We start from the raw sequence: 24,546 nt of genomic DNA, 5'->3' as shown, positions 1-24,546 counted from the left end.
AATTTGCTGGAATTCTTTTGAGGATGTAACAAACATGGTGGATAAAGGGGAACCAGTGGATGTGGTGTATTTGGACTTCCAGAAGGCATTTAACAAGGTGCTACATAAAAGGTTACTGCACAAGATAAACGTTCATGGGGTTGGGGATAATATATTAGCATGGATAGAGGATTGGCTAACTAAAAGAAAACAGAGAGCCCGGATAAATGGTTCATTCTCATGTTGGCAATCAGTAACTAGTGGAGTGCCGCAGGGATCAGTGCTGGGACCCCAACTATTTACAATCTATATTAATGACTTGGAGGAAGGGACCGAGTGTAATGTAGCCAAGTTTGCTGACGATACAAAGATGGGGGGAAAAGCAATGTGTGAGGGCACAAAAAACCTGGACATAGACAGGCTAAGTGAGTGGGCAAAATTTGGCAGATGGAGTAAAATGTTGGAAAGTGTGAGGTTATGCACTTTGGCAAAAAAAAAATCAAAGAACAAGTTATTATTTAAATAGAGAAACCCTGGGGGTCCTGGTGCATGAAACACGAAAGGTTAGTATGCAGGTACAGCAAGTGATCAGGAAGGCCAATGGAATCTTAGCCTTTATTGCAAAGGGGCTTGAGTATAAAAGAAGGGAAATCTTGCTACAGTTATATAGGGTATTGGTGAGGCCACACCTGGAATACTGCGTACAGTTTTGGTTTCCATATTTAAGAAATTATATACTTGCTTTGGAGGCAGGTCAGAGAAGGTTCACTAGATTGATTCCGGAGTTGAGAGGGTTGACTTATGAGGAAAGGTTGAGTAGGTTGGGCCTCTACTCATTGGAATTCAGAAAAATGAGAGGTGATCTTATCGAAACGTATAAGATTATGAGGGGGCTTGACAAGGTGGATGCAGAGAGGATGTTTCCACTGATGGGGGGGACTAGAACTAGAGGGCATGATCTTAGAATACGGGGCCGCCCATTTAAAACTGAGATGAGGAGGAATTTCTTCTCTCAGAGGGTTGTAAATCTATGGAATTCACTGCCTCAGAGAGCTTTTGAAGCTGGGTCACGGAATAAATTTAAGACAGAAGACAGTTTCTTAACCGTTAAGGGAATAAGGGGTAATGGTGAGCGTGCAGGGAAGTGGACCCGAGTCTATGATCCGATCAGCCATGATCGTATTAAATGGTGGAGCATGCTCGACGGGCCGTATGGCAGACTCCTGCTCCTATTTCTTATGTTATTACCTCCAGCTTAAGTAGTGGAATAAGGCCTACAGGCCCGAGACCTTTAACCACACTTGGCCAGCCTAAGTCAAGGGTGTTGAGGACAGCTGTTGTACCTCAACCACAGCATTGAATGAAATTAGCAAGCACAGCACACAGCAGAAGTTCTGACCTGTATGGCTCAGCTACTCATTTGCTTAATTAACTGAGTGATTGAAGGAGCCACTTCTCTGATAATATTAACAAGCAAGCTGCTTGCTTAAGTATTTTTTATGACTGCTCCTTCACTGACAAGTGCGATGAATCTCAAAGGCCTAAAAGATTGTAAACTGAAAACAAGTGTCACAGAGTAAAAGGAACATTCCTGTACAATATAAGACTATAATCTGTCAATGTGTGGCTGTGACTCATGAAACACAGCAAGTAAGCATCATCACATTTGTGTAATTTTAGATTTAAATCTTAAACACAATCATCCAGTAAACAATTTGTTGCAAATGTCCAGTAAATTACACTTTAAGGTATTCAGGACATTTGAGCCGGGTTTTTGTGTGCTTACCTTGAGAGACATGGATCCAGCTGCAAGAAAGTGATCAACATCAATGACAGAGGACAGAAGCCCAGCTAGAATTACTTCATAAAAATCACTCCTTTTTCTCAATCCAATCACAATGGCCCAAGACCACAGTCCAATGGCACCATGTACTGCGTTGTCTGATAGAGCCCTAAGCCAGTCGTTGTTCTGTATTAAGGAAAATTGTAAACATTGATCTGATAGGAAGCAGAAAATCCCGAGGCATATGGTCGAGATGATTGATGCTGTGCTGAATGTTTTAAGTAGTGCTTGTGCATTTTCTGTCTCTGTTGCCATTGTAATCGTGGACTGTTTCGACTTGAACATTGTACAATGTGAATATCATCCATGGTATTTTACGTCAGCATTTCTCATTCTAGATCAAGAAAGGAAGAGTTTTTGTTATTGTTAATCTCAAAGGTACAATGAAAACAGAGTTTTATTTATGGTACTGGTACTGGTAGAATGAGGCCTGAAAATGTTGGATGGTGCATGAACCTGGTGGGAGTATTTCTACTGTATAGCAACAGTAGAAGAAGAAGAGAACGGTTTCTGCAAACTTCTACTCAATCTATTAAGTGTACATACATGAAAATCTTCCCCCTTGGATTGCAAAGACTAAAGTAACAGCTTAAATTATCTAGATAGATATTCATAAGGAAGAATGTAATATATAATCTAAGTTATTCAACTCAATGACCCCATCCCTTCAGTCCTGCTATTCGAAAAATTGAAAAGCTGTACTGTTTTAATAGTGCAATCTGAAACAAACACCAAAAAGCAATAACTGCATTTCATAAAAATTGACAACTTTATGGCCTAATTTGTACAATTCATTTACAACCTTCATCACATTGATTCATTCAGATGCAAATTAGATGGATTTCTTTCAGAAAATAATGTTTTGGAATACAGTACTAGTAATTTGAGACATCACATATGGTAAATGTAGCATGCTTTGGAGAAACAGGGGACTTGGGACCCAAAGTTTGTTATTTGTTCGTGGGATGTGGGCATTTATTTCCCATCCCTACTAAGATTCCCAAAGCTTTCCACCACTGGGTTTTCCTTGCATCTGATCTGGGTCTGTTGTAGATAGAGATTGATTGCTATGATTAGTCAACTACAATATAATTGTATCATGTGACTACCAGGACAGTCGAAGACACGCTAGATGGACTTTGGTCTACTGTCATTTAGCAATCCTATGTTCTGAAAATCAACATAGTCTGCTAAAGGATTTCCGACTCCCAATTTTGATTGACCCTGTGATCTACTACATTTCGATAGGATTTCATCTTAATATGTTGGGTATTGGTGATGTTAATAGATCAAAGAAAGTTACAACACAGAAACTGGCCATTCAACCCATAAAATCTATTTTTCTCAGTTACTTTGATACAAGATAATTAACGGCTCCACTTTAATCTGCTTTGCTAATTATAAGGAAATTACTTATGGGAATCAAATGCTGACCAAAGTCCTTCAATGAACTGTATAGTACATTTGCAAAAGGGGGAGAAATTGGGGTTGCTTGCGCCTCCCTTTAGCGCCCCGGGGGGTGCAAACAGCTTTTTGCCCAGGCGGAGCACTGCTAACGACTCCCGCTAAATTCTGCGGGAGTTTAGTGGCATCGGTTACCAGTTGCACCCCGCTCTGCTGGCAAATGACAACGTCATCACCGTACGCAGCGACCCATTTTCACCCCAGAGCAAAAATTCGGGAGCGCCGCCTAAAGCTGTGCCGGGCGATGACAGAGAGCTTCAGGGCTGCAGGTCGCTCGTGGGGCGCCAGTTAAAGAGAAGGGGACATGTGCAAAAAAACCTCCAAAACGGTCGACTTACCGGTCGTGGCCCGTTGCATCGTGGAACGTGGGTCTGTGCCGCGATCTGGAAGCCCGGCACTCTGCTCCCCAGGGGTCCAGGTAAGGACCTGCAGAGTCAGCAGCTTGGCCCACCTCTTTAATGAAGGGGAGGGCCCCTTCTACATGGCAGCACTACGCATCCCAGCACATAGTGCTGCGCCCCTCTCCAACCTGACAGAGGAAGTGGAGCATGTTATTTTACGCTCCACTTCCTCTCGGGGGCAGTAACCCCAATATCGCAAGTGGGGCGGGGCTTCCTTGCCTGGTGCAGGAACTCCTGCCTCACAGCTGTTACCGTTCCCAAATGCGGCACCAAGCAATTCCCCCCTTCCCACACAAGGGTCCATCCTTACTGAATACAGAAGTCGAAAATTTCACAGGTCAAAGATCTTCTTTTCGGCGATCCTGATGTGCAGGTAATGTCAGTTTAAAGTCTGTGAAAGTTATGGAAATGCTGTTAATTATTCTGCAGCATCAATTTTCTGTTGCTAAATGAAGCTTATATTTTGCCAATGGATCCCAGTATCAAAGAATAACACCATAGCAAGACACTGACTTCTTTTTAAATATGCTCCAAAAAGCGTAGTCATACATAGAATACTTTACCAAAAATAAAAGAATGCCTTAAACTCTCAATTTCTAGTAAGTCTTGCCCTATTTTATAACCGTGTAACAGTACTGAGTAATTTACAAATGCTGTATAAATATTTGTTCTGCAAATATACCCTAATAGAAAGTAAAGCAAACATATATTTATTTTGAGAAACTCCAAATAATTTCTAACACTTACGAACAAAATGTATATAAAGCTATATGACACACACAAATACACACACACACCCTCTATAGAATCTCCTTCAAATATTAGAACAGTGGCTTGAGTTAACATGACCTTTGTGTGGATGAGATACGGAAATATAACTGATATGCATGGTGACACTTTTGTCAATGACTACGGGCCCGAATTTGATGGACTCCTCGCCCACTGCCGCCAACATTCCTCTTCGGGTTCTGTCCAGTGCCACTTTCCATTTGGAGCGGGCGGGAGGGGAGAGGCGCCAGGAACCGCCCGCTGACATCAGCGTACGGCCGAATGGCGTAAGTGGACTCCTTCCTGCCGTATTCATGCGGGTGGGAGTCGGTGCCAGAACGGGGGTAGACCGCTGTGAGGAGGCTGGTCTGTCCCCGACGGTAGGTATAATGATCCTGAAAAAAAGGTTAGTAAATTAAAAAAAAAATTTTCACAGCGACTTATCTCAATGGTGCCCCCTGAAGGTCTTCCGATGGATTTTTTTTTTCCCAGGTGATTTTAATTTTCAGCTCTTCGACCCTCCATGGGCTCAACTCTATCCTCGGCGCCACTTGGACGGCAACTCCCGCCGGCTGCCGCCCAGATTGGCAGCGTACGTCGCAGATTTGCCGCCCGCCGACCTTCGAGGAACCTGGGTGATGAAAACCCACCTGAAGAACATTCAGGGACCTCAGCGGTCCTTTGGGTGGCACTTGGGCAGGCGGGCCCTGCGTCTTTTTCTGCAAGTCATATACTAAAGTGAATTGCTTTTGACATGATAGACATTCATTAATACAGATTATTGATAAGTGAGCTGTTTCTGTAGGCATTCTACACTGGTTATAGTGTAGGAAGTAGATGATTTGGTTGATATGTAGGAAGACAATGAATATATTAACTGTAATTGTAAATAGAGATGCGAGAAAGAATTATCGCGGAAGTTAAAAGCGACTCCGTCATTGTGGAGGTCCGCTAGTGCAGTTTTACAAAACATAAAAGAAACGTCTGTTTCCAAGTTCCTTTTGCTCATTCTGGAGGAATGCAGTATCAAAATAAAAGACAGAATTAGTATTTTTTTTTCTCGTGTGTAACATAGAAACATAGAAACATAGAAAATAGGTGCAGGAGCAGGCCATTCAGCCCTTCTAGCCTGCACCGCCATTCAATGAGTTCATGGCTGAACATGAAACTTCAGTACCCCCTTCCTGCTTTCTCGCCATAACCCTTGATCCCCCGAGTAGTAAGGACTTCATCTAACTCCCTTTTGAATATATTTAGTGAATTGGCCTCAACTACTTTCTGTGGTAGAGAATTCCACAGGTTCACCACTCTCTGGGTGAAGAAGTTTCTCCTCATCTCGGTCCTAAATGGCTTACCCCTTATCCTCAGACTGTGACCCCTGGTTCTGGACTTCCCCAACATTGGGAACATTCTTTCTGCATCTAACCTGTCTAAACCCGTCAGAATTTTAAACGTTTCTATGAGGTCCCCTCTCATTCTTCTGAACTCCAGTGAATACAATCCCAATTGATCCAATCTTTCTTGATAGGTCAGTCCCGCCATCCCGGGAATCAGTCTGGTGAACCTTCGCTGCACTCCCTCAATAGCAAGAATGTCCTTCCTCAAGTTAGGAGACCAAAACTGTACACAATACTCCAGGTGTGGCCTCACCAAGGCCCTGTACAACTGTAGCAACACCTCCCTGCCCCTGTATTCAAATCCCCTCGCTATGAAGGCCAACATGCCATTTGCTTTCTTAACCGCCTGCTGTACCTGCATGCCAACCTTCAATGACTGATGTACCATGACACCCAGGTCTCGTTGCACCTTCCCTTTTCCTAATCTGTCACCATTCAGATAATAGTCTGTCTCTCTGTTTTTACCACCAAAGTGGATAACCTCACATTTATCCACATTATACTTCATCTGCCATGCATTTGCCCACTCACCTAACCTATCCAAGTCACTCTGCAGCCTAATAGCATCCTCCTCGCAGCTCACACTGCCACCCAACTTAGTATCATCCGCAAATTTGGAGATACTGCATTTAATCCCCTCGTCTAAATCATTAATGTACAATGTAAACAGCTGGGGCCCCAGCACAGAACCTTGCGGCACTCCACTAGTCACTGCCTGCCATTCTGAAAAGTACCCGTTTACTCCTACTCTTTGCTTCCTGTCCGACAACCAGTTCTCAATCCACGTCAGCACACTACCCCCAATCCCATGTGCTTTAACTTTGCACATTAATCTCTTGTGTGGGACCTTGTCGAAAGCCTTCTGAAAGTCCAAATATACCACATCAACTGGTTCTCCCTTGTCCACTTTACTGGAAACATCCTCAAAAAATTCCAGAAGATTTGTCAAGCATGATTTCCCTTTCACAAATCCATGCTGACTTGGACCTATCATGTCACCATTTTCCAGATGCACTGCTATGACATCCTTAATAATTGATTCCATCACTTTACCCACTACTGAGGTCAGGCTGACCGGTCTATAATTCCCTGTTTTCTCTCTCCCTCCTTTTTTAAAAAGTGGGGTTACATTGGCTACCCTCCACTCCATAGGAACTGATCCAGAGTCAATGGAATGTTGGAAAATGACTGTCAATGCATCCGCTATTTCCAAGGCCACCTCCTTAAGTACTCTAGGATGCAGTCCATCAGGCCCTGGGGATTTATCGGCCTTCAATCCCATCAATTTCCCCAACACAATTTCCCGACTAATAAAGATTTCCCTCAGTTCCTCTTCCTTACTAGACCCTCTGACCCCTTTTATATCCGGAAGGTTGTTTGTATCCTCCTTAGTGAATACCGAACCAAAGTACTTGTTCAATTGATCCGCCATTTCTTTGCTCCCCGTTATGACTTCCCCTGATTCTGACTGCAGGGGACCTACGTTTGTCTTCACCAACCTTTTTCTCTTTACATACCTATAGAAACTTTTGCAATCCGCCTTAATGTTCCCTGCAAGCTTCTTCTCGTACTCCATTTTCCCTGTCCTAATCAAACCCTTTGTCCTCCTCTGCTGAGTTCTAAATTTCTCCCAGTCCCCAGGTTCGCTGCTATTTCTGGCCAATTTGTATGCCACTTCCTTGGCTTTAATACTATCCCTGATTTCCCTAGATAGCCACGGTTGAGCCACCTTCCCCTTTTTATTTTTACGCCAGACAGGAATGTACAATTGTTGTACTTCATCCATGCGGTCTCTAAATGTCTGCCATTGCCCATCCACAGTCAACCCCCTAAGTATCATTCGCCAATCTATCCTAGCCAATTCACGCCTCATACCTTCAAAGTTACCCTTCTTTAAGTTCTGGACCATGGTCTCTGAAATTACTGTTTCATTCTCCATCCTAATGCAGAATTCCACCATATTATGGTCACTCTTCCCCAAGGGGCCTCGCACAATGAGATTGCTAATTAATCCTCTCTCATTACACAACACCCAGTCTAAGATGGCCTCCCCCCTAGTTGGTTCCTCAACATATTGGTCTAGAAAACCATCCCTTATGCACTCCAGGAAATCCTCCTCCACCGTATTGCTTCCAGTTTGGCTAGCCCAATCTATGTGCATATTAAAGTCACCCATTATAACTGCTGCACCTTTATTGCATGCACCCCTAATTTCCTGTTTGATGCCCTCCCCAACATCCCTATTACTGTTTGGAGGTCTGTACACAACTCCTACTAACGTTTTTTGCCCTTTGGTGTTCTGCAGCTCTACCCATATAGATTCCACATCATCCAAGCTAATGTCTTTCCTAACTATTGCATTAATCTCCTCTTTAACCAGCAATGCTACCCCACCTCCTTTTCCTTTTATTCTATCCTTCCTGAATGTTGAATACCCCTGAATGTTGAGTTCCCAGCCCTGATCATCCTGGAGCCACGTCTCCGTAATCCCAATCACATCATATTTGTTAACATCTATTTGCACAATTAATTCATCCACCTTATTGCGGATACTCCTTGCATTAAGACACAAAGCCTTCAGGCTTGTTTTATTAACACCCTTTGTCCTTTTAGGAAACTGCTTTAATTTTCAACTGAGGTTATGATTGTTATGAACATTGTGAGCTCAAAGTAAAGTGTGACCTTAGTCTTTTATTGCAGGTCTCCAGAGTGCCTCTCCAACCTGTGAAGCCTTCTTAAATACCTGTGCTCCCAAGGGATTATGGGATCTCTTAAGACTCCAGGGGATGAGCCCTCTGGTGGCTGTACAGAGTAAATACAAGTATACATATATAACACTCCCTCCCAAAGTCAACAGTGTAACTATTTACAATGCGAGTCGATCTGGGGCCCTTCCTGCCCTGGTTGATTGTCTCAGTGTGAAAGCTGGTATTGTTGGATCATTTGTTGGGCCCTTGCTCGGCTGCTGTGCAGCTAGCCTTGCTGGGCTGCCTGGTGTGTTGGGTCCTGCTGGGCTGCTGTGGATGATGGGTTCTGCTTCGTGGTCAACCGTGATGTTGGGGGATCAAAAAAGGTAGGGTCCAAGATGGGTTTGCTCAGGATAGTCCGTGAATCTGAGTTTGATTTTGTCCAAGTGTTTCCGGTGAATGAGTCCATTTGAAAGTTTGACCCGAAACACCCTGCTCCCCTCGTTGGCCACGACAGTGCCGGGAAGCCACTTGGGACCTTGTCCATAATTTAATACAAATACAGGATCATTGATTTCAATCTCACGTGACACATTTGCGCCATCATGGTATGCATTTTGTTGAAGCTGCCTGCTCTCTACCTGTTCATGTAGATCAGGGTGAACTAGTGAGAGCCTTGTCTTAAGTGCTCTTTGCATGAGCAGTTCAGCAGGTGGGATCCCAGTGAGTGAGTGGTGTCTCGTGCGGTAGCCAAGCAGGACTCGGGATAGGCGAATCTGCAGTGAGCCTTCAGTTACCCACTTCAAGCCTTGCTTGATGGTTTGCACTGCTCTCTCTGCCTGACCATTGGACGCTGGTTTAAACGGGGCAGATGTGACATGTTTGAGCCCGTTATGTTCATGAATTCTTTGAACTCAGCACTGGTAAAACATGGCCTGTTGTCGCTCACCAGGACATCGGGTAGGCCTTGTGTGGCAAACATGAACGCAGGCTTTCAGTGGTGGCAGCGGACGTGCTAGCCGATATTATCCCACATTCAATCCACTTGGAGTATTCGTCTACAACCACAAGGAACATTTTACCTAAGAACGGGCCTGCAAAGTCGACATGTACCCTAGATCACGGTTTGGAGGGCCAAGACCATAAACGTGGGGGCGCCTCCCTGGGTACATTGTTTAACTGCGAGCATGTATTACATCTGTGAACGCAAGACTCTAAGTCTGCATCGATACCGGGCCACCGCACGTGGGATCTGGCTGTCGCTTTCATCATTACGATGCCTGGGTGGGTACTGTGGAGGTCATTGATGAAGGTGTCTCTGCCCTTCTTGGGGACCACTACTCGATTACCCCATAGAAGGCAGTCTGCCTGTATAGACATTTCATCTTTGCGCCGCTGGAACGGCTTTATCTCTTCCAGCATTTCCACTGGGACACTGGACCAGCTCCCGTGAAGCATACAGCTTTTGACTAGAGATAATAAGGGGTCCTGGCTTGTCTAGGTTTTGATCTGCCGGGCAGTGACGGGTGATTGCTCACTCTCAAATGCTTCCATAACCATGGCTAGATCTGCGGCTGCATCATTTCCACCCCCGTGGTGGGCAATGGCCGCCTACTGAGAGCATCAGCGCAGTTTTCTGTGCCTGGCCTGTGGCGGATCGCGTAGTTGTATGCGGACAACGTGAGCGCCCATCTCTGGATGCGGGCCAATGCGTTGGTATTTATCCCTTTATTTCTCGGAGAACAGGGATATAGTGGCCTACGGTCAGTTTCCAATTCGAATTTTAGCCCAAACAGGTATTGATGCATTTTCTTTATCCCATAGACACACGCTAATGCTTCTTTCTCAATCTTGCTGTAGGCTCTCTCAGCCTTAGACAGACTCCTGGATTCAAAAACAACCGGTTGCAGTTTCCCTTAATCATTAGCTTGTTGCAATACACACCCGACGCCATATGACGCCGCATCACATGCTTATACCAAACGCTTACATGGATCATACAACAGAATGGTGAATGTGTGCACCCCATGTACCTCTGCCTCCTTGATCTGAGGCTCTGGTTCGTTGTGATCCTCCGTGGATCTGTCCTCCTCTGCAACATGGTGGTTTGCAGATTTAACAGGCTTTGCAGCTCGCCTGCACACTCGTTGGAGGTGTCCCATTGTTCCACAGCCCTTGCAAATGTACTCTTTGAATCGGCATGAATGGAAATGATGATCACCCCCGCAGTACCAACAAAGTGTTAATGGCCTTGCATTCATCATCCTTGATGGTGGATTCTGAGACATCTGCGGATGTGTAGCTGCAGGTATGTGTGACCTGTCCTGTACATTACGATTTGAAAACATCACCACTTTGTTCACAGTACTTGTAGCAGCACTTGTGTGCTGAGAGATTTGCTTCGTATTGTCACTGGTGGCAATGAACACCTGGGCTATCGCTATGGTCTTACTCAAGGTTGGGGTCTCTACAGTCAAAAGTTTGCAAAGTATGGTTTCGTGGCCAATGCCAAGTACGAAAAAGTCTTTGAGCATGTGCTCCAAATGTCCTTCAAATTCGCAATGTCCTACAAGGCGTCTTAGCTCGGCGACATAACTCGCCACTTCCTGGCCTTCAGACCTTTTGTAGGTGTAGAACCGGCACCTCACCATCAGAATGCTTTCCTTCGGGTTCAAATGCTCTAAGACCAGTGTGCACAAATCGTCATATGATTTCTCCATGGGTTTCGCTGGAGTGAGCAAATTCTTCATGAGGCCATACGTTGGTGCCCCACAGGCGGTGAGGAGGATTGCCCTTCGTTTGGCAGCGCTCTCTTCTCCATCTAGTTCGTTGGCCACGAAGTATTGGTCGAGTCAATCCATAAAAGTTTCCCAATCATCTCCCTCCGAGAATTTCTCCAGGATGCCCACTGTCCTTTGCATCTTTGGGTTCACTATTTGTATCTCGTCGCCAGTTGTTGTGTATGGAGAAAGAGTCAGACTGAACACTGTGAGCTCAAAGTAAAGTGTGACCGTAGTCTTTTATTGCAGGTCTCCAGAGTGCCTCTCCAATCTGTGAAGCCTCCTTAAATACCTGTGCTCCCAAGGGATTATGGGATCCCTTGGGACTCCAGGGGATGAACCCTCTGGTGGCTGTACAGAGTAAATACAAGTATACATATATAACAATGATCAATGAATGGTGGAGCAGGCTCGAGTGGCGGAATGGCCTACTCCTGTTCCTATTTCTTATGTTCTTATGTAAATCCAAGGTACATGGGGTCAGGTCATACATGTACACAGACAACACCCTGCTCTATCTCTCTATGGCTTCTCTCCATTGCTTGTCCAACATCCAGTTCCAGATCAACCGCAATTACTTCCAAATTAAACACTGAAAAGACCAAAACCATCATCTTCAGCACCGCCATAAAGGCCATACCCTGGTCACTGATTCCATCCCCCTTCCTGGCCACTGTCTCAGATTGTGCCAGACTGTTCACAACCAAGGGATACTATTTAACCTTGAGCTGAGTTTCTGACCCCATATCCTCGACATCACAAAGACAGCCTATTTCCACCCATAACGTTGTCCATCACCATCCCTGTCTCTGTCCATCTGCTACCAAAATCCACATCGAAGCCTTTATTACCTCCAGACTTGACTATTCCAATGCTATCCTGACCAACCTCCCATCCTCCATAAAATTCAGCTCTTCCAAAATTCTGCTGCCCATAGTCCCACTCATCACTGTCCTCGCTAACCTGCATTGAATCTCGGTCCACCAACACCTCAAATTTAAAATTCTCATCATCATGTTCAAATTCCTTGCTTCCCTATCTCTGTAACCTTCTGCAGTTCTGCAACCCTACAAGAACTTGGGAGTTCCTTCAATTCTGGCCTCTTATGAATCCCCCACTCTCATTACCCCACCATTGGCCTGTAGCCATTTAGGCCCTGAACTTTGGAATTCCTTCCCTAAACTTATACACCTCTCACTTACCTCTCTTTCTTTAAGACCCTCATTAAAATCCATATATTTGACAAAACTTTTAGTCACCCTCCTAATATCTCCTTCTTCGACTCAGTATCAATTTCTGTCTGATTACGTTTCTGTGAAGTACCTTGGGACGTTTTTCTATGTTAAAGGTGCCAGATAAATGCAAGTTGTCGTTGACATGGGAAAATGCTGGCGATATATAGTTAATCAGTATCTGAAAGAGAAAAGATTAATGTTTTGGTCTCCTAATCTGAGGAAGGACATTCTTGCTATTGAGGGAGTGCAGCGAAGGTTCACCAGACCAATTCCCGGGATGGCAGGACTGACATATTAAGAAAGACTGGATCGACTCGGCTTATATTCACCGGAATTTAAAAGAATGAGAGGGGATCTCATAGAAACATATTACATTCTGATGGGATTGGACAGATTAGATGCAGGAAGAATGTTCCCAATGTTGGGGAAGTCCAGAACCAGGGGTCACAGTCCAAGGATAAGGGTAAGCCATTTAGGACCGAGATGAGGAGAAACTTCTTCACTCAGAGAATTGTGAACCTGTGGAATTCTCTACCGCAGAAAGTCGTTGAGGCCAGTTTGTTAGATATATTCAAAAGGGAGTTAGATGTGGCCCTTATGACTAAAGGGATCAAGGGGTATGGAAAGCAGGAATGGGGTACTGAATGGTGGTGCAGGCTCAAAGGGCCGAATGGCCTATTCCTGCACCTATTTTCTATGTTTCTATGGAATCCTGTCAGAATTAGCATGGTCAGGCAAGAGAATCCTACATTGGACTGACCAAAATCAAAAGGCATTACTTTTAAACCATTATGATTTACTGCCACTTCTTTTCCAGTCTTGAAGAAGTCTACTCCTTTCTTCATCATGATTTTCCTTGGTTTCTTTGTCTTATTCCCCTTGTTCCCCACCCTTCTTGTTTTGATTATATTTTCAAAAATCAATTTTTCTCTTGGTAAAAGTAACTAGCACAATTGTATTCTTGTGGCCACCTGTTATTCTCCACGCCCCCTTTTTTTTTGGTCAGTCTTGTAAAGGGGCTCTTCTGCCTGATCATGACAGTTCTGATATACAGATTCCATCTGAAATATTAACTTGTCTTTTTTTTAATAAAAAAGATGCCAATGAACCTACTGCACTGAGAGAATTTTCTGTTTTTATTTCATATTTCCAGCATGCAGTTTTCCAGCATGGATTATCTGGTCGTTATCATGGTTTGTGGGTGCTTACTGTATGCAAATTGGCTGCTGCGTTTCCAACATTATAACAGTGACTACACTTCAAAATTACTTCATTGGCTGTAAAGCACTTTGGGACGTCCCAAGATCGTGAAAGTCGCAACATATATGCAAGTCTTTCTTGGCAAGATTCCAGCTGGCAGCAAGAACTACAAACCCCCCTTATCCAGCAACAGTGCCTTTAACAGAGTAAAACTTCTCAAGGTACTTCACAGGAACATTATCAAACGCAATCTGAGATTACTGACAGTAATTAATGCGGTCAGTGATAACTGCCACTTCTGCTTGGAATTAACTGGGTAGCTGGTCGATGATACAAACTCTGCTTAAATTTTAAAATCTAATCAGCAGCATTACTTTACTAAATGCGGTGCATAAACACCAGTATGAAGCATTCTTCGGAGAATTCCAATCATCACAGGAGCTCCTGCATACGCAGGAAAGCAATCCTTGAAATTTGTTTTGCAAAAGAATACCTTTCCTTACTACCAGCCTGAGGCAATGCTCTTAGCTTTTGTTCTATACTTTAGGCCTTAATTAAAGATATGTAGCAATATTTTTGTAAAAGATTTTTCAGGAGCTGAAGGAAACGACAAACAAAATGGATAACCCCTTACAGGGACAGCAGATGGTAAAGGATTGTACACTGTAGTCCTTCCTTGAAAGGAAGAATAGTGCATGCCAAACCAGAGCACTCCCACTATAGAATCTCCTTCACATATTCCTTAATCCACAAAAGGAGTGACTGGAAGGGATCTAAATACACAGCTAAGTCTCTGGTCAAATGATAATTCTGCCCTTACTATGAAGTCACTGAAATAAAATCTTGCAATTTCACATTACATATTCTACCCAAAATGTCTGCTCCCAGGCTTCTTCTAACCATCAGTTTTAATGAATGAAATATACTAACAAGACACACCTCAGATTTCCAGTAAATGTACAAACATCATTTTTTTAATACGTTGGAATAATTAGTATATTGAGCTAAATATATTCCACCTATGAATGGCCTGACAGGTGATAATTTAACCATACAGCATCTATAACTCCAATAAAAATAAATAAGTGCTGGAACTCTGAAATTATACAGATAAACGTTGCAAATACACAGCAGGCCAGTCAGTATCTGAAAAAGAAATTAACTCGAATGAAAGATCACACCTGAAATGCTAGCCTATTTTCTTTTTCAAATATTGATTAACCTGATGCTTTCTATTTTCAGCATTTTTTGTTCACTTAGCAAATTTAGCATGAATACCTTGTAATATTTTAAGGAAAATTGCATTTGTATAAATAAATTAGTTTGTTGTTCTTCAATTACCCTTTTGGCTATTGATTATTTAGTGATTGTTCATTTAAGCCTATTGCATAAATATTTCCACAGTTATTATAGGAATAAGTTGTATCCCAACATATTCGGTGAAGAAGTATTAATACATTAGATGTATGCCCCAAGAATCATATAATGCCACAAACTATTACATTCTTTCTGCTCTGCAAGATACTTAAATTTTACATAAAAGACCTACTCTTGTACATCTTTAACCCTTACAGTCCTCTGGATTAGCTGAAATGACTATTGACCCTATTGTTTTTGTAACTGTACCTTGGAATCCCTTTGAACATGGGCTGGAGGTGTATCTGCAGATTTCTTAGCCGAAACATATTTAAAATGTTAAGATAGGTAGGATTGGAGAGTAATGCTGTTTGAAATACAAAATTACATTTTCTAACTGACAGATTACTGATGGTAATAGCAAGAACACTGTCACTAAAAAGAATACTGCTTTCGAATACTCAATGTACCTAAACAATTTTCAATACATTTTTCATAGTTTGATGAGAAAATGGTACAAGCAAAATGCATTAAAAATTTAATTAGGTTTTCAAACATCTGTTATGTATATTTGTAGATTATGGAATCTTGCTTCTTTGGGGAAAAAAACTAAATTTAACAAATGTTATTATCCTCCAATCCCTTCGGTAGATGCACAAAACTAAGTATTTGGGAGGGAAAGACCACAAATGCTAGAAATATGGAATACATGCAGAAAATGTTGAAAATAGATCACATTTTCAGCACTTGAATCAAAAATGTAATGTTTTGGGGGAGGAATTTTAATCATGGCTCCCACACAAAGCTTCAACCTCTTTTAGATAGATGCTTGCTTGCTCGCTGGGTATTTCTAGCCGTTTATGTTATTAATCAATCAACATATAATATATATAAATCACACACTCACATTATAAACTGACTTGTGAGCAAACCGAAGAACCTAGCCTCTGATGTTATCGATTACTGTATTAGAAATACACATCTTAGCTTGATGGGAATCTCATCTCTATTTCTCCCGTACTGACCTTAATTTAGTAGATGGACAGCGACCGTAAACATGGACACACGGATCGATGCACAGTTCAATGAGGAAGTATATGCACTATTATTAAAAGCTTTTGGTACGTGCGCTAATTAGCTCAGCCCAGCCCAGCCCAGCCCAGCCCATTGCCAGTGCCAGCCTCAGCCCATGGCATCCCCGGCTGCCCAGGCCTCACTCTACCAGTGACAGGCACCTTTTGACCCATCAGTGAGAACCGGCAGAACACCTCATCATCGAGATACTGGTACTAATTAGTGGCTACACGGTGTTTAAGTGCAGCGAGCAACGGTCTCCTCAATCTCTCTGCTTCCTACCTGCCGGCTTCGCTCAGCTCATCAGCCGCCCGCGCGCTCGCGCTCCCGCTCCCCGCCCGCTGCCGCCGCCGCCCCCACCTGGCTTATCCCCGCGCTGATTGGCCGGCGACCTCCCGCAGCCTTTCCTCAATTGGTTGGATACTCACGTCGATCAGACGCAGCGCCCGCCCCGCGCGCGCCACCACCTCCGTTGATTACCGTTGGTTCTGCCTCTCCTTCCTTTCATCTGATTGGTCAGATCTCACGTCAATCACCCGAATAAAGAACGCTCACTGTAATCGAGTCGTTATGCGACGCTAATGACGGAAAGAAAAACCCCAATCGCGCTTGTTTTACTGCATTATGATAGTAAATGTTATGCTCGGTAAACTTTTAATCGTCAGTTCTTTGTAAAACAGGACTGGCCCGTGAGTGTATGCATTCGGCATTGGATATCGGTGCGCATGCGCGGGAGAACAATGTCAAGGCGAAACCTGGCTTGTCATCCTGGCTGCTGTCACTCAGTAGGAAAGCCCCTTGTGAGAATATAAACACTTAAATCAGCTTCGGCTTTTTGGACAGCAGGCAGTGGGTACTAAAGTAGGTCAGAACTTGCCTGGATGAGTGCAGCACCAACAACACTCAAGCAGCTCGACACTGTCCACGCCAAAGCAGCTCTGCTTAATCAGAACCTAATCACCAGCTTAACCATCCACTCCCTCCACCACCAGCGCATCGTGACAGCAGTGTGTACCATCTGCAGGATACACTGCAGTAACTCGCCAAGGCTTCTTCGGCAGCAACTCTCAAGCCCATGACCTTGACCCCTGAGAAGGACAACGGTAGCCAGTACATGGAAATACACAATTCCCTATCCACCGACTCCACCCCCTACCTTGTAATTGTCTGAGGCTGAAACAGACCATTCGTAAGATCTGCAAGTGTTCGAATTGTAGAAGATGCTTGTCTGCTTCAGGTAGATCTTAATGTGTTGGGAGATTGGGCTCAAATCTGCAAAATGATGTATAACTTAGAGGAGTGCAGTGTTATGCATGTGGGCAGGATAAATACTCAACATTCATACACTCTATGACCCTTCAGGGAAAGGCATTAAAGATGTTGGAGATAGAGATTTTGGCATTCTAATGCATACATCCTTAAAAGTACATGAGCAATGCTATGCAGCAATAGCTAGAGCAAATCAAGCATTGGGGTGTATCTATAGGACAATTGAATACAAAACGAAGCATACTGTTTTGACCTTGTATAAGACCTTAGTCAGGCCTCACTTGGAATACTGTGTCCAGTTTCGGTCTCCTCACATAGTGGGTGATACTGAGACTCTGGAAAGGGTGCAGAAGCGGGCCGCTAGACTAAATCCAAGTCTAAAGCATCGTGGTTATCAAGATAGGCTCAAAAATTTGGGACTCTTAAACCTGAGAGCAGCGTAAACTTAGGGGGATTTTATTGAGGTTTATAAGATAATGAAGGGAATAGATGGTGTTCCATCTGGTAGTGAATCAATAACACGGAGGTCGGAAGCGGTGAGGAGCAGAGGTCGGAAGCAGCACGGAGAGGTCGGAGCCCAGAGGTGGAGCAGCATGGACAAGACCAAGGGAAGGCGCAGCATGGGCCAATAGCGAGGATGTGAGGTTGTGAGGCTCACATTGCAGACTATGAATTCCATGTAGAGAGATCCTGTGGGAAGGAGGAAGGAAAGAGGACAGTAGGAGTATGTTTGAGTTTGTGTGTATATGTATTGGCTACATGCGGCGGAGCCTGGTCTCCAGTCGTCTTGAATCCCCTTGCCACTGAACCAAGACCTTGCTCTGCCAAGCCCGTGAGGTGGCTGGTGTGCAACGGCCATTCCACTTTAAAGAATTCATGTACAGGCATCTTCCACTGTTTAAAATGAGTTAAGACGGTTGAGTACACATTTTTAGTGTGGAAGCAAGTCATCCTCGACTCTGATTATTTCAATTAAATGGGTTAGGCAGGATCAGGGGTCACAAATTTAATTTGTACAGGGCTAGATCTAGGTTAGACGTGAGGAGTTGGTTCTTTTCCCAGAGAGTAGTAGACCTCTGAAACAAGTGGCATTTTGTGTGGTAGATGCAGACTCGCTGAATTCCATCAAGAAAAAGCTGGATTTGTTTCTGGTTCTGCTGAGAACACCTCTTACAGAAGGTAGATACTGCAGGCTGAGCAGTCCCCAGCCTGCAAGCACCATCGGAGCAGGCCGAGGAGCGGAAGGAGCAGCGTGGCGGCCTGGCCCAGCAGTCTGCATGGCCCCCAGCCTGCGAGCACCATCGGAGCAGGAAGGAGCAGCATGGCGGCATACCACTCCAGGGAGCAGCACGTGCTGGAGCAGGACAGCAACGGCAGTGAAAAGGGATGTCACCAAGATCCAGGTCGGTGATTGGAGCGTGGGCAGGTTCAGCAGGAGCGGCGAGAGATTGTAGAGGGATGTGATCGGGGCCCAGGAGAGGCACGAGTTCGAGGCCCAGAAGAGGCGAGGGCCCAGAGGCAGCATGGGCCAGCCCACATTGCGATATGTGTGCTCACTAGATCCATGCAGCAGAACTGGTCTCCAGTCATCTTGGTTAATCCTTGCCACTGGATCAAGACCTAGCTCTGTCAAGCCCGTGTTGTGGCTGGTGTGCAACGGCCACCACGTTAAAAAAATCCAAGCACAGGCATCTTCCACTCTTCAAGATTTAGTTCAGGACCTGGAATTTTAGGTCCTTCATTGAAACACTTATGAACTTTTTGACATGGAAGCAAGTCATCCTTGGTTTGAGGGACTGCCTATGATTGATTGCAGGGAATTCAAGGCTAGAGTGATCTTCTGGACTAGTTTTGATTGCCTAGATGAGTTAGAAAGAAATTTCCCAGATTTTTTTCTCAAATTGCCCTGGGTTTTTTTAAAAAGCTTTTTTTTGCCTCTGCCAAGAAATCACCTGGTTTTGGGTGGGGTGGAGTGTATATGTTGTGATACACATGGTATCGCAGTTGTGTGGGACAGGCTCGATGGACCAGATAGTCTTTCTCTGTCAGTCAACGTTCGTATCCTTGGTATCCTATTTGATCCGAGATGAGGTCCCAACTACATATCCGCTCTATCCATCTACTTCCATCTCTGTAACATCGGCCATCTAAGCTCATCTACTGCTTAAACACGCATCCATGCCTTTGTTACCTCTAGCCTTGATTATTCTAATGCTCTCCTGGCCAGCCTCTCATCTTCCACCCTCCTTAAACTTGAACTCATCCAAAACTCTGCTGCCTGTTCACCCATTATCCCTATGTTCGCTGATCTACATTGGTTGCCGGTCCTGCAATGCCTTGATTTTAAAATTATTCTCCTTGTTTTTCAAAACCCTCCTTGGTCTCCTCCCTCCCTATCTCTGCACCCTCTTCCAGCCCTACAACCCTCCGAGATCACTGTGCACCTCCAATTCTGGTCTCTTGCACATCCCCGATTTTAATCGCTCCACCATGAGGCCGTGCCTTCAGCTACCTAGGTCCGAGGCTCTGGAATTCCCTCCCTAAATCTCTCCGCCTCTCTATTTTCATCTAAGGCGCTCCCTAAAACCTAGCTCTTTAACAAAGCTTTTGGACACCTGACCTAATATCTCCTTGTAATGCTTGATGTCAAATTTTGTTTGATAACACTCCTGAGAAGCGCTTTAGGACATTTTACTATGTTAAAGGAGCAATATAAATGCAAATTGTTGTTGTTGTTGCAACACCATCCCCTCCAAATTCCCCTCCAGGTCAGGACCAGTCCAACATTAGCAATTAACCATTCCTTCATTGTCGCAGGGTCAAAATCCTGGAACTCACTACCTACCTAACAGCACTGGGAGTCCTTCACCACGTGGACTGCAGCAGTTCAAGAAGGCAGCTCACTATCACCTTGTCAAAGGAAACTAGGGGATGGTTAATAAATGCCGACTACCAACGACGCCCACATCCCGAGCGTGAAAACAAAGTATAAAGTAAACATTTAGGTAACAGCAACGAATTCAGTAGAAACAACAAAATGTTGCAGAACATAAATACATTTTTGTTAGGCAAGGATATTATAGATTACGGAGCCAATGCAGATAGATGAGAGTTTAGATACAGATCAACCATGATTTATTTGAATGGTGGAACAGGCTCGAGGGCTGAAAGGCTTACCCTTGTTCCTATGTTCCAAAAGGCAAGTTAACATTTCTGGTGACATCCTTTGGCAAAACATGGTTATATATCCAAGATGGTTAACCTTTCCTGGTTGCTCTGTATACTTGCAATATTTTCTGGTTTTGTTTTTCATTTCCAGCGTTTAGTTTCATTAATCTGTTAGAAAACCAGGTGATAAATTTATGGGATTGCAGATATTTCTAATTTTGTATCATAAAAGATGCTATTAACATTTGTCTGTCATTTATGGTCACTTTAATTTGGTTAGTGCACTGAGCAAAGACTGGCCAGTTAGAATAGAACATCTGGAACATTGATGCCATCTTTGCTGATGCGCACCATAAATCCCTCTCCCTTGCCACTGTTTCCATCTCCCTCCTTGGCCACTTATTCAAGCTGAACAAAGCGACGCACAACCTCAGCATCTTATTTGACCGAGTTGCGCTTCAAATCTCACATCTTCTCCATCACCATGACCGCTTCCTCCTCTGCTGCTCAAAAACGTCGTCACTTCCAATCTCATGATTCCAATACTTTTCTTGCTTGTTTTGGATCATTCACCCTCCATAAATTCCAACTTTTCCAAAATGTATCACCTTTCCTCATTGACCTACTCCCCATCACCCAATGCATTCAATGTCAAATCATTACATTCACCTTAAAATCTTCAACAGTTTTGATACTTCCTACCTATGGAATCTTTCTCCATCCTCCCACATCCTTCAATCTGTTGACACTGGCCTCCTCTGCATTGTCCCTTCCATTTGTCCCACCAATGGTAGCAGGCCCTTCAGTGATCCTATTGTCTTGAACTCTCTTCCTAAACCTTTCTTTCTGTACTTCCTGCTCAGTTTGAAAACCTTCTCAAAATCCTTCCTTTGACCCAGCTTCAATCATCTCTTCGAACCCTCTCCCATGAGTTAGCTCAGGTCTCACACGGACGTCATGGTATAAAACTCTGGAAAGAACATTTATCACAATCTACCAGAGTAAGTTTCCTTTATCCCTCCTCTGATTCATATCGCCAAACCAATTTTCAACCCATAACTTAAAAGTTATCTCCTTTTCCACACGCTCCAATTTTTAGGAATAATCTCGTGTCGAACCTCATCAAATGCCTTTGGGAAGTTGATATAGGCAACAGCCACCGCTGTCCACATTGTGTCCTCCTCAAAAAATTAAATCCTATGTCAAACATACATCACAATACCACCATTGGTCCCCTCACATCTCTAGCCTCATCTATTCTTTCTTTACTTTTTCCATTACGATCTCCTTTCACCATCATACCTTTTGTCATTTAATCTCTCCTGCCTTCCACCCTATCACAGTCCTTCCAGTTTGATCTTTCCTCTCATCCCCCTTGCCTCTGTACTTGCTTAAAACCTATTCCATCTTTAATCTTTTCCAGGTCTGACGATATGTCATCAACCTGAAACATACTGTTTCTCTTTCCACAGATTCTGCTTGACCATGAGTATTTCCAGCATTTTTCATTTTTTTTTAAATAGCAAAACTGTGTTAGAATGGTTTGTATTCACTTGCGCATTCTATGGACCTGTCCTATGATTTGAGCTTACTAGTCTGCTTTTATAGGAGGTCAAGTCCATAACAAACATCAAAAGCTTAAGTCACTTAATTCTGTTGGTACCCTGGACACCACGAGGGGCTGTCTCATTGGCCTTTTCTTTTCTGTAGCTGATTGCTTCTCCAGTTTGATTCACTTTTCTAACCAGTCTGGGTGGAGGGATTGCGGAAAAACAGCCCATTCCAAGTCAATTTGGTATTCACACATTATTGTGTGAAAACAAGGACATACAATGTACCCAAGACTAGTGAGGATTGGGAAATTTTTAAAAGCAAGCAAATAACGACTAAAAAATGATAGAGAGGGAAGATAGATTATGAAAGTAAACTAGCACGAAATATAAAAACAGATAGTAAAAGTTTCTACAGATACATAAAAAGGAAAAAAGAGTGGCTAAGGTAAATGTTGGTCCTCCAGAGGATGAGACTGGGGAATTAATAATGGAGAACAGGGAAATGGCAGAGACGTTGAACAAATGTTCTGTATTGGTCTTCATGGTAGTGGTCACTAAAAACATCCCAACAATGGATAATTAAGGGGCTATAGGGAGGGAGGAACTTAATACAATCACCACCACTAATGAAGTAGTACTCTGTAAAATAATGGGACTAAAGGCAGACAAGTCCCCTGGACCTGATGGCTTACGTCCTAGGGTCTTAAAAGAAGTGGCTGCAGAGATAGTAGATGCATTGGTTGTAATCTACCAAAATTCCCTGGATTCTGGGGCGGTCCCAGCAGATTGGAAAACCGTAAATGTAACACCCCTATTTAAAAAAGGTGGCAGACAAAAAGCAGGAAACTATAGACCAGTCAACCTAACATCTGTCGTTGGGAAAATGCTGGAGTCCATTATTAAGGATGCAGTAGCGGGATATTGGAAAAGCATGATTCAATCAAGCAGAGTCAGCATGGTTTTATGAAAGGGAAATCATGTTTGACAAATTTGCTGGAGTTCTTTGAGGATGTAATGAGCAGGGTGGATAAGGGGGAACCAGTGGATGCGGTGCATTTGGATTTCTAGAAGGCATTCGATAAGGTGCCACGTAAGAGTTTACTGCACAAAATTAAAGCTCACGCACTTGGAGGTAATATATTAGCATGGATAAAGGATTGGCCAACGAACAGAAGAGAGTTGGGATAAATGGGTAATTTTCTGGTTGGCAAACAGTGACTAGTGGAGTGTCGCAAGGATCGTTGCTGGGTCCTCAATCTATATTAATGATTTGGATGAAGGGACAGAGTGTTATATAGCCAAGTTTGCTGATGATACGAAGATGGGTGGGAAAGCAAATTGTGAGGAGTACACAAATAATCGGCAAAGGGATATAGACAGGCTAATTGAGCAGGCAAAAATTTGGCATATGGAGTATAATGTTGGAAAGTGTGAGGTCATGCACTTTGGCAGACAAAAATCAAAGAGCAAGTTATTATTTAAATGGAGAAAAATTGCAAAGTGCTGCAGTACAGCAGGACCTGGGGATACTTGTGCATGAAACACAAAAGGTTAGTATGCAGGTACAGCAAGTGATCAGCAAGGCAAATGAATCTTGGCCTTTATTGCAAAGGGGATGGAGTATAAAGGCAGGGAAGTCTTGCCACAGTTGTACAGGGTATTGGTGAGGCCACACCTGGAATACTGCGTGTAGTTTTGGTTTCCATATTTACGAAAGGATATACTTGCTTTGGAGGCAGTTCAGAGAAGGTTCACAAGGTTGATTCCGGGGATGAGGAGGTTGACTTATGAGAAAAGGTTGAGTAGGTTGGGCCTCTACTCATTAGAATTCAGAAGAATGAGAGGTGATCTTATTGAAATATATAAGATTATGAGGGGCTTGACAGGGTGGATGCAGAGATGATGTTTTCACTGATGGGGCAGACTAAAACTAGAGGGCATAATCTTAGAATAAGGGGCTGCCCATTTCAAACTGAGACGAAGAGAAATTTCTTCTTTCAGAGGGTTGTGAATCTGTGGAATTCACTGCCTCAGAAAGCTGTGGAACCTGGGACATTGAATAAATTTAAGACAGAGTTTCTTAAACGATAATGGAATAAGGAGTTATAGAGAGCGGGCAGGGAAGTGGACCTGAGTCCATGATCGGATCAGCCATGATCGTATTAAATGGCGGAACAGGCTCGAGGGGCCGTATGGCCTACTCCTGTTCCTATTTCTTATATTTAAAGGAAGGATATACTTGCATTGAAGGCTGTTCAGAGAAGGTTTCTCTACGTTGATTCCAGAGATGAGGGGGTGACTTATGAAGATAGGTTGAGTAGGTTGGGCCTATGCACATTGGAATTCAGAAGAATGAGAGGTGATCTTATTGA

The 24,546-nt window shown here is 43.7% G+C and overlaps 1 protein-coding gene across 2 annotated transcripts in view; it reads right to left on the bottom strand.

The window, feature by feature from the left end:
- tmem267 (transmembrane protein 267) overlaps window positions 1–16,534 on the bottom strand; it is a 28,136-nt gene extending 11,602 nt beyond the window's left edge. Inside the window, exons 1-2 of one of the 2 annotated variants that reach the window (XM_070867962.1) lie at window positions 16,467–16,534; window positions 1,766–2,156 (exon numbers count right to left, since the gene is read on the bottom strand). In XM_070867962.1, coding sequence (XP_070724063.1) covers window positions 1,766–2,107 — 342 coding nt within the window. In that variant the 5' untranslated portion in view covers window positions 2,108–2,156; window positions 16,467–16,534. The other variant, XM_070867969.1, reaches the window with a different exon arrangement.
- Window positions 16,535–24,546: the final 8,012 nt, after the last annotated feature.

The sequence above is a fragment of the Pristiophorus japonicus genome, chromosome 2, assembly GCF_044704955.1.
Source record: "Pristiophorus japonicus isolate sPriJap1 chromosome 2, sPriJap1.hap1, whole genome shotgun sequence".
Classification (NCBI taxonomy): domain Eukaryota; kingdom Metazoa; phylum Chordata; class Chondrichthyes; family Pristiophoridae; genus Pristiophorus; species Pristiophorus japonicus.
This window is presented reverse-complemented; position numbering and strand designations above follow the sequence as displayed.